At 44.2% G+C, this 10,746-nt stretch overlaps 1 protein-coding gene across 5 annotated transcripts in view; it reads right to left on the bottom strand.

The window, feature by feature from the left end:
* Positions 1-1,055: 1,055 nt before the first annotated feature.
* Positions 1,056-10,746, bottom strand: part of nlgn2a (neuroligin 2a) — a 119,481-nt gene continuing 109,790 nt past the window's right edge. For all 5 annotated transcript variants that reach the window (XM_081694466.1, XM_081694467.1, XM_027028446.3 and 2 more), the window contains 5 exons: positions 10,476-10,661; positions 7,526-7,791; positions 5,999-6,158; positions 4,982-5,348; positions 1,056-3,874 (listed from right to left, as the gene is read on the bottom strand). In XM_081694466.1, the coding sequence (XP_081550592.1) occupies positions 3,043-3,874; positions 4,982-5,348; positions 5,999-6,158; positions 7,526-7,791; positions 10,476-10,661 (1,811 nt within the window). In that variant the 3' untranslated portion in view covers positions 1,056-3,042. The remainder of the gene's footprint in view (positions 3,875-4,981; positions 5,349-5,998; positions 6,159-7,525; positions 7,792-10,475; positions 10,662-10,746) is intronic.

Raw genomic sequence — 10,746 nt, 5'->3', positions numbered from 1 at the left:
CAAATCAGAAAAAAGAATTCAAATATTGTCTTTGTATGCACCTCTTCCCCATTCCTGGTATGCTTCTCAGACAGGTTTCCTACCACAAACGGTCATCACTGGGGCAGGCTGGCCCAATCACATAAACTCTGAATCATTATTTATAAAGTCCTCTTTTTGTTGTGGTGATATTGTGTGCCTCCAAGTTTTAATCCACCACCAGAGATTCCGTGGTCCAGCATACAGGTTGTCCAGTACACTTGTTGGGCAATTAGCCTTCCATTTGTTTCGGTGCTCTATGTTGCAGCTGCCTTTAGGGTGTGCACGCAGGCTTGTCAGGCTCCAGGAGCAATCCAGCAGTTCTTCCACACATGGACATGCACACAGGACACCGCCACAACACCCTGGCACTCTCACAGAACTCAGGACAGGACAGCAACATGAACATAAACGGATGGGACAAGGCAATGAAGGGATATAGTGGATGTTTATAAAATATTGTCCCACACCTTTGTGTGTGTGTGTGTATACTGTGCCTGTCTCTCTTGGCCACCTGCCCTCAGCAGGCACCAAAGTGATAGCAGCATGCTGACCATGCTTCTCTCCTGAATTGAACTGATGGCCAATTCAATCCAAGACTTTCAGTCCTTTGATGTCTGCCTTGATTGCACAGACATGTTGGAGCAGCCACCTGTTGAAGTTTGATGACCCATCTGTAATGTGTTTAGTTCACTGGGCCCTCTGCTCTGCCTCTTTTAACCATACAGAAGGAGTGTGTGGTCTTAGACCAAACCACTGTGGGTTTGATGTTTTAACCATAGTGATAGTATGTGTGTGTGTGTGTGTGGGGGGGGGTTATGCCACAACACTATGGGTTTGATGCTTTGACCATAGTGATGGTGTGTGTGGGGTTATGCCACAACACTATGGGTTTGATGCTTTGACCATAGTGATGGTGTGTGTGGGGTTATGCCACAACACTATGGGTTTGATGCTTTGACCATAGTGATGGTGTGTGTGGGGTTATGCCACAACACTATGGGTTTGATGGTTTGACCATAGTGATGGTGTGTGTGGGGTTATGCCACAACACTATGGGTTTGATGGTTTGACCATAGTGATGGTGTGTGTGGGGTTATGCCACAACACTATGGGTTTGATGCTTTGACCATAGTGATGGTGTGTGTGGGGTTATGCCACAACACTATGGGTTTGATGTTTTAGGAACTGCTTCACTGAAAGTTGCTCTGAAAGGCAGAAAAAGAAGATTTGCTACATTCTCTGCTCTAAGATTCCCACCATGCTGTGTGGAGTCGAATCCTGAGAGGAAGTGAGGAAAGAGGGAAAATCTAGCGGGAGTCTTCAAAACAAAACAAAAGCAAAGACAAAAGGCATTTGATGTGGTCAACTTCAGAAGTCTGATACTTATTTCACCATTTTTCTGACATTTTCTTCCCATTCTTTCTGTCTAATTTTCTTTCAGTTAGCAGTGTTCTCGTACTGAGGCACTGATGGCATGCAGTTCACACACACACACACACACACACACACACACACACACACACACAAGCTAACTGCCACAAACATGAATGAGCATGCTCAGGAAATAAATGTGCAAACAGCAGGAGAAAGTGAAAATGAAGAAAAGCTTGTTGCGACACAGGTGAGTACACTATAGAAACTATTTGACCGAGCCCAATTGCACGAGCTGAGGGATCAGTAGGCTACATCTGTTTAGCACGAGACAGCTGGCCAGGCTGCTGCTGACGCCCTCAGCGTGAGGTGACCACAAGCATGTCACACTGGTAATCCACTAGTACACTCAACACACAGTACTGCCAAGGTCATGGGCCGACAACTCTGAAACAGTAGCACCAATAATTCTGCACTGACATGAAAGAATGAAAGGACCTTGCCAGAGCAATAAATGAACATATTCAGAAAGAAAATTACATCCCACCTAAAAAAGAGAAGAAGTGGCTGGAGTTTTTCTAGCTTTTCTAACGGTCTATTTTGTTCACCCAGCGATGATGTCTAAAGGGCATGGTTGCACCTGTAGATAAACACAGTTGACCCTTGACACCATTTTGAACTGTAATCGGGAAAATAAAAAACCCACAAACATTTAAGCTTCATATACATTATATATGTGCTGTGAGTCTACCGCTGAGTGCCTCCTTGTTTGAAAAATGTTTCATGCATAGATCCCACCGAGCAAACCTCCAATATATATCATTCTCTGTATACACAGGCTATAAATAACAAAAAATGAATAAAAAGAACAAAAGAACTAATGGAGAGTGAGCCGGCTGGCTCTTTTAACATCCTACAGTTCCAGGGCGCAGTGGTCTAACACCGTCTATCTTGTTGCAGGGCTACAACTCAGTACTTGGCACCATGATTGCTGGTAGACGGAACATGTCCATGGAGTGTCACGTGTCATCTGCTTACTGCACATATGTTTTGTATAAAAATGACTCCACTGTGCGTTACACAAGGTCACAGAGCATTTTCAGACAGTGCTCAGAGGATTGGCTCAAGACGATTGGACAATGAAACTGCTATAATGGAACAATGGAGAGAGTTAAGGAGAGATAAGATATCAGTGATCTGATGAGAACAGAGATGAGGCCACAATAACTGCAGTCTTTCATTCTAGACAGAATGGAGTAAAGAAATCTAGAAAAATTCCTCTATCATCCTCTCTCTTTCTCTCTCTCCATGTGCCATAACAGTGTCACTTGCTCCCCAGTGAACCACTCTGTTCCACTTAGGAGACTGTGGGAAAAGGCTCCCAAAGCAACAATTTATGGACATTATCTCACTGTCAGTCCGAGCCCTTGGGCTCGCAGCATAGTCTGAAAAAAACTTCCAAGGTGCCTTCCACGTTTCTGTCTAATTCAACCTGTTCATTTGAGTCTATGAGAGAACCACCAGGAGGCACTGTTGCACCTTTTCAACAGAAAGTGTAAGTACTGTAAGAGAGAGGAGTTCAAAAGGGGGGCACAGGGAGATTAAAAGAGGCTGTGTGTAGGAGCGCATCCTCCCCACTAGAGGGCAGTACTATACGCGGGTGGTGGAGTGCTGGTGGGGCAGGGTGTTGTTGTGGCCAGTGGTGGTAGGGAACGTGTTGAAGGCATGGAGGGGCTGCATGCCAGTGATGGTACTGGGGATCATGGTGATGGTGTTGGGCGTCATCAGCGGGACGTCGTCGGGTGCTCGGCGCAGCGCCAGCGTGTAGTCCGGCGGGCAGGCAGGCCGCAGGATGTCGTGCGGCCGTAGCGGCTCCATGTCGTGGTGCACGTCGTGTTCAGAGTGCTTCATCTGCAGCGACATGATCTCCTCCTCCTGGCTGTGGGCCAAGTCGTTGGCAGGCACGCCGCGCTGCGGGGATAGCCGGTGCCGCCGCATCTCATGCCGCTTGTCGCGCTTGTAGTAGAGCGCGGCGAAGGCCAGGATGTTGAGGAAGAGGAGCGAGGCGCCCACTGCCACCGTCACGCTCAGCTCCGTCGAGTAGTCACGCGTGTCACTCGGGAAGGGCGAGAAGCGAGGACGCTCCGAGCCTTCGGGATCTAGGTCTGGGGGGAAGGTGGGGTAGGGTAGGCGGGTGGTGCGGGGCCCCGGGCCCTTCCAGTGCGGGGGTCGCGTGGTTCCTGGTGGCAGGCGCGTTGTCGTGGAGCTCAGCAGCTCCTCATGGAGGTTGTGGAGGTGGGGGACCAGCTCCAGCCAGAAGGCCACCTTGTTGGCACGGTAGTTGTCCCGGATGCGGGGCTTCAGGCCGATGTGCAGGTACTGCTTGTCCTTGGAGTTGAACTTGGTCCAGATAACCTCCTCGAAGCGGTTGGGCTTGGTGTGGATGAACTTAGTGTCTTGGGGAACTGGCAAGTTAGGATCCCTGAAGAAGACAAAAAGGGTTGTCATGCAAATTCCACAAAAGATGCTGGTAACAGGCACTTCCCTTTGAATTGCTGGTTTATTCTGAATGCGAATTTCAGGCTTATTATGTCAAAAGTGCACCTACTGTATAATGCTGCATCACCATATTACTACTACTATCACTACTACTAATATTATTATTATTATTATTATTATTATCTGAAGAAATGTAAACAACCATGTCAGTTTTAACAAGGTGAGAAAGCTGTTGGCTGTTTATTTGTGAAAACGGGGTCAGTAAAATATTTCAGTAATTAAAAGAGACAGTAACACTATTTTGTTTATCTGAATAATGTTATAATGGTAATGCAAATTAAAAGTAAATAAAAATATTTGTTTTTCTGAGGTTAACTGTTCCATGACGCTTGGTGATATATCTAGTATTTACACATGATCTACCAAGTTTTTATATAATGAGCATTTTGGACTCGCCTCCCGCGAGGCACGTGGTTTGGCCAGCCACATGCAGTAGGAGGACTTTCGTTTGTAACCACACCTGCGCGCACCTGCACCTCGTTTCGTCTGTGTGTTTTTAAACTCACGTCAGGGTGTGCGGCGCCGTTGGTCATTGTAGATGTAATGTCTAAATGTAACGTGTTTATGTTAGCTGTACCCTTGTGTACTGTGTTTGTTTAACGTCAATCGTTTCTTGTTCATTTTTATCGTTTGTAATACATGAGTGCCGCTGTCGTTTATGTTAATAAATGTTCGTCCCTGTCGAGGAAGTCTGTGCGTCCTGCAGCACTCTGGCCACCACACATTACAGGATTATTGTATAAAGTTCTTATTTTATAACCTTCATTTTCTATCTATCACTACAGGCTTGTAGTGAGCCTGCAAACGAGTGAAACGAGGCCTCAGTGATTTTTAATTAAACTGAAACAATCGATCTCATCATGAGTTAGCTGATGCCATCTCGTTATGAGCAAATGAGCCAGTTGATGCCATCTCGTTATGATCCATGGACTTTTAAATAAGACGATGCGAGTGTAATTGGTGTTGTGGTCATAGCTGTTAGGTGCAGCGGGTCTTCAGGATAATGTAACCAGCTAAGAAACAAACATACCCAGTCTTGGCGAAGTTGGTCCAGTAGGTCATGACCACGGCACTGAGCATGACGTCGTTCTTGGAGAAGTTGCAGGGGAACAGGTCGGTGGCTCCGATCATGGGTACTCCGAACACGTAGGGGATCTCGTCACCGTGCGCCGCGTCCGCCCACTCCGGACGCGTCTCCGTCTGGCAGTGGTGGTAGAACGTGTAGAAGTAGACGGGCGACTGGTAATCCGCATGCAGCTTGGCCGTAGCCACTGCTGGCGCCACCCACTGGTGATCTGTGAATAGTGCCAGCAGGGTCTTGCGGCGCATTTCTCCATTATCCCGATCTGCCCAGTCGGTGTACATAAATTTAATGGTCTCCCTCAAGATGTCTTTACCTAGAGAAATGTGAGAGGAAGTGCAGAGAAAAGAAAAGAGGACAAGCCCCCTGAATAGGCAGTGGTAGCACACTGGTGCATGTGCTTGACTAAAACTCAGGAGGTTGGCAGTTCAAACCCCACCACTGCCCAGCTGAATCTGTTGGGCACATCAGCAGGCCCTTAATCCTTAAGTTCAGTCATTTCAGTCATAATTGTAAGTTGATTTGGATAAAAGCTTCAGCTAAATGCCATAAACATAAATAGCATTATGCCTATGTACAAGCATCTTAAAATTGGTGCAGTTATCGATAGATGTCATCTATAAGTATGATTTGGAAACAGAACGTTTCAAGGCCTCTAATATAAATGGACTCAACTGTGAGCCCACATCAAGCCTGAGAGGATTACACATTCTCAACACTGAAAAGCATCACCATGCCAAAACATAAAAATATAGTTTGCTAATGCCCTCTGGTGGCAGGATTTAGAAGTTGCAAGTGCAACTGTGTTGGTAGTACAGTATGGCCTGAGGGTGTGATGTAGCAGAATAACAATATTTACTGTCGGAATGTTTTGGTTCTGCTGATCTGTGAAAAGCCATAATGTGATCATTTAAGAGTGACAGGGAAGTCCGTTAACAATGTTCTCCAGCGCCTGGTGATGCTTACCTTCAGGGTATCCATAGAGGTTGTCCACAAAGTTGGAGATAGTGTAATCAAATGCAGCTGCTGAAATTCCTTCTTCACTCTCTGAGCCGCTATCATCCACAAACTTGAGCCCCTCCCCTTGATTCACCCCAATCAAGAGGTCATAATTCAGGAACTCCCCCTAGTGGACACGTTGTGCATGTTATAGGACTAGAGCTTACAAAATTATAACCATAGAAATATAAAATATAAATAAATAAATAAAACAACTGCTGCCTTAGAAAATGTAAAAAATGTAAAATGTAAAAAAAATATCCTTTACCATCAAGACTGTTAAACTAGAGCTAAAACGATTTTTGTTCTTGAAATATTACCCAGAGGTGACATATGTAAGGCCTGGAACTATATGCCAAAAGAGTGTAATAATTACATCTGTGCAGTTTGGTTTGGACACTTATTGTCTTGATATATAGTTATTATTCAATATATAGTCTTGAATAAGCTTATACCGTTAATAAGAGTGCTCTGTTAAAAATCAGACTCCCTGCTATAACAAGCACTGCTCAGCTGGAACTGGGAAAACAATAAACAGTATAGTTCTGTTACCCATGAAGCACACACTACATCCGCCAGCCACTTCCTTATATATATATATATATATATATATATATATATATATATATATATATATATATATATATATATATATATATATATATATATAGTGTACAACTACAGACTGTGGCCAACATGTCATCGTACACAGAATACTTGTCAACCACCCTCTCCCCCATCTATCACTTGTCTGTTTCTGACCACATGTGACTATTTGACCAGATAACTCAATTCAATTCAATTTATTGTCATTCACAATGTGCAAGCACATGTGTAAATGAAAAGAGGATACAGCATCACCAAGACACAGGTAATATTTGGCTATAGGGGACCATTCTACATCAACACTACATATTACATCATCAGTGTCACTGGGCCAAGATGGTCACACCACGCAAACCCATGTAGCCAACAGTATTCCTGTGCTCAGAAACTCACCATGTTGTTGATGTTGGGACAGAGGGTGGTTAGTGCTAAACTCACCACTGATGTTGGGACAGAGGGTGGTTAGTGCTAAACTCACCACTGATGTTGGGACAGAGTGGTTACTACTATTGCCTGGCATTAGGAGAGCTGTAGGTTCTACAGGTACAGTAAAGCTCAACTTTATACCAACTAAGTTGTCTGCCATGTTATATTTAGACATTTGGCTGGTTGTGATTTTTAAAAACAATATAATTTCTAAATACATATATATTACTTCCCAATAGCCACCCGTTTTATAGGGTATGCTGGTTTACTTAGCTAGCTGACTGATTTCACACATAGCTGTACCCATAGCAACTTCACAGTAACACCCAACAAAGGTGAGAAAATAGGTGTGCAGTGGACATATTACAATATACTACAAGGTGTGTGGAATAAAGTGACATTCCCAGTGTAGGGGTTGATGTATTTAAAGGCCTATTCCTTCTGTGTCTGAAGCCACAACACCTGCTGCATAAGGATCTCTGGGTCATCCGGCACCACATCTCCATCCACCACAGGCCCAAAGGCGATGTGGTAACGCGCAGGCTGGATGTCCTGATCCACCAGCTCCCGGAAGCTCTTCCTCCGCAGGCAGTCCACAAGGTCGGCCGTCTCCGCGTATGTACAGCCCACCTTGCGGGCCAGGATCCTGGTGTACTTCAGGGGTTGGTAGTTGATGGACCAGCTGGAGATGGCAGAGCCGCTCTGGGCAATGGCCCTCTGAAAGAGGCCTGCGGAAGACCACATAGAGCACAGGAGTCACAGTCTCAGGAGTTGAGATTGAGATGATCAGTTAGTCAACATCACTGTCCTGTTATAGGGCATGCAGAACCCATCAGTTCGGAACACTTTGCTTTGGTGTATTACGAGATGTCCACAAAGAGTTTCCTGAATACAGAGTTTGTTATTAGTGTTGCACATTCACTTTACTTTAAATCAGTGAGCAGTTCAAATTGTTGAGTCCTTTTAATTGTATTTTTAACCCCCACTGAATATATTCTTCTTATTGTTGTTGTTATTATTATTATTGTTATTATTATTATTACTTATATAACAAAATAAATGTGTGTATGGAGTGGGGAGAGGTGCATGGAGTGATAAAGACCCATGAGAAGTCATAACCAACACATTCATCATAAATAAGCCACTGTGCTTCCCTGGCAGTATGTCAGTGGGAATCACAGATCACACCTTTCCCACTGTCCTGCTTCAAACACAAGAATCACAAGTACAGCTGCTTTTCTGTGTGGCTGGAAACACAGAGCATATTCGCTGTTCTACTGGGAATGGCTTTGGGATTTGGGTTTTGGGCTTTGTGCAAAGCTGTTAGCACTGCTGAGATTTGGGTTCTCAAGAAACATGGCACCTGTCCCAGATCTGCATTCTGTGGGTGATGAAGCATTATGAAATATTCATTTAAATACATCACATTGTTTTTGTAAATGAAGGAGTTGAGATACTGAAAGTCTTTCCTATGAGTGCCCATATTTTTATGTTTATTTTTCATCTTCGTTGGAGTAATTATAGATATGTCAGCCAAGCTCAGTGTATTGCAGTTGCTTGTTAATGAAGAACTAGGAGTTTTTGGTGGAGGATTTTAGTCTTTAAGTTCTAACTGATAGTACAGTTGAAGCTGTGTGAGTGAGTGCAGTGATTATAGCTGTTAATCAGGCGTCAGCATCTCTTCTTGTCATCTCCTGCTCCCCCTCATCACCTCCCCTTCAGCCACACCCCTCTGGAAGCGAGTCTTACAACACCACTGCTTCTGGCCCCGTCAGCCTCCTCACCTCTTTAACTCAGCCTCTCTTAGCCAATAACACATTCTGCAAACACTTTTACCAATGCAAGCCTAGCACAGATATTACTCCCTTCTCACTCTCTCTCTCTCTCTCTCTCACAAACTCTGTCTTCCTTTCTCTTTCTCTCTCTTGCACTCTCTCCCTCTCCCTCACTCGGTTTTTCTCTCTCTACTGTATCTTGGTCACTGCAAACTTGCCCCGTGCTCAGGATTATTCTATTCCTGACATGCACACACAGTTAAAACATATTTCTATTTTGCACTAATGAGAATGTTCCACTGAATTATCACTGTTTAATATGCCTATGGCTACTTCACCTCGTTGTAGCCCTGACATTAACCTTAGGAACCAAACAGATCTTCTTTTTTTTTTACAAAAGCCATGGCTAAAGCTGTTTTTCATAAACACACTATCCTCCTGAGAAGCAGCCAAATATCTCCATAGAGTTAAACATCATCATGTTTTTCTACTACTGTGACTTTTGGTTCCCCTAGAGAGAGTAAAACAGGACACACAGGTTTAGAATGGATTTATAAACAAATCTCTCAACTAATCAATATTTTATTCTCATTTTAATATACCTTTGCTCTACTCAATCAATACATAATACAATTTCTACCACTACTGCTTGTCTGTTTATTTCAGTCATCTGCACTTAAGCCTACAGCACACCAGCCCTGTGAAACACAATATTCTCCAGCAAACAATATTTTAATATCCTCTGGTTGGATGGATCAGGAAAATAACTGTCAAGCTAAATATAAACCAGTATAAATGGAGGAGAAAATTCAGAAAACGCCCACACTATCAATAGGAACAACAGAACATACAAGTGTTTGGGTTTGGTTGGTGTTTGATGGAGAACACTACATTTAGGTTTGGTTGGTGTTTGATGGAGAACACTACATTTGGGTTTGGTTGGTGTTTGATGGAGAACACTACATTTGGGTTTGGTTTGTGTTTGATGGAGAACACTATATTTTGGTTTGGTTGGTGTTTGGTGGAGAACACTATATTTGGGTTTGGTTGGTGTTTGGTGGAGAACACTACATTTGGGTTTGGTTGGTGTTTGGTGGAGAACACTATGCTAGTGTGTGTGTCAGTGGTTTCTGCTGTCCTCTCTACATGTATGTGTCCTTTTCCTGAATCACATTACAGCTGTGTGTTTTCCATATTGACTTCAGACATGCCATTGATGGAAGCCAAGCTGACATGACTGGCGTCTCCAGGGACAGTGGTTGTCATGGCTTACCTGCTCTGACTGACAGGTCCAGGCTGGACTGCTGGTGTTAGGTGAGGATGACAATGAGGATGAGGATGGTTGGATGAAGATGGAGGGATTTTTGACAATGGAGAAAAGAGTTAGACAGTAGTGACAGAGAGATGATGTGAGTCTGAAAGGGTACACGAAATTATACATTTCACACACACACACACACACACACACACACACACACACACACACACAGCTATCACACTGAGCATATTGGCTGTGAGTGGGTACAAACAAATAGTTAGATGTTAAAGGTTTGAGACCAACCCAAGCACACACATATAACATTATTCCAAAGCACAGTACCTGCTGGACTAAAGTCACATGTGTTAGTGTGTCTTACCTTCTGAATGGTGGGAGAGGATGAGAAGGTTTATGCAGGTGGCCCCTGCGCCTGAGCCAAAGATGGTGATGCGCTCTGGATCACCCCCAAAATGGCCAATGTTCTCGTTCAGCCAGCGCAGGGCCTGGATCTGGTCCAACAGCCCATAGTTCCCTTTAGCAGATTGGTCTCCTGTACTGAGAAACCCTACACACATGCACACACACACACACAAACACACACACACACACACACACACACACACACACACACACACACACACACACACACA

Source organism: Electrophorus electricus, chromosome 13, assembly GCF_041902795.1.
Source record: "Electrophorus electricus isolate QZ-2024a chromosome 13, ASM4190279v1, whole genome shotgun sequence".
Taxonomy (NCBI): domain Eukaryota; kingdom Metazoa; phylum Chordata; class Actinopteri; order Gymnotiformes; family Gymnotidae; genus Electrophorus; species Electrophorus electricus.
The sequence above is the reverse complement of the archived record's forward strand: the minus strand, read 5'-3'. Positions and strand labels throughout refer to the sequence as shown.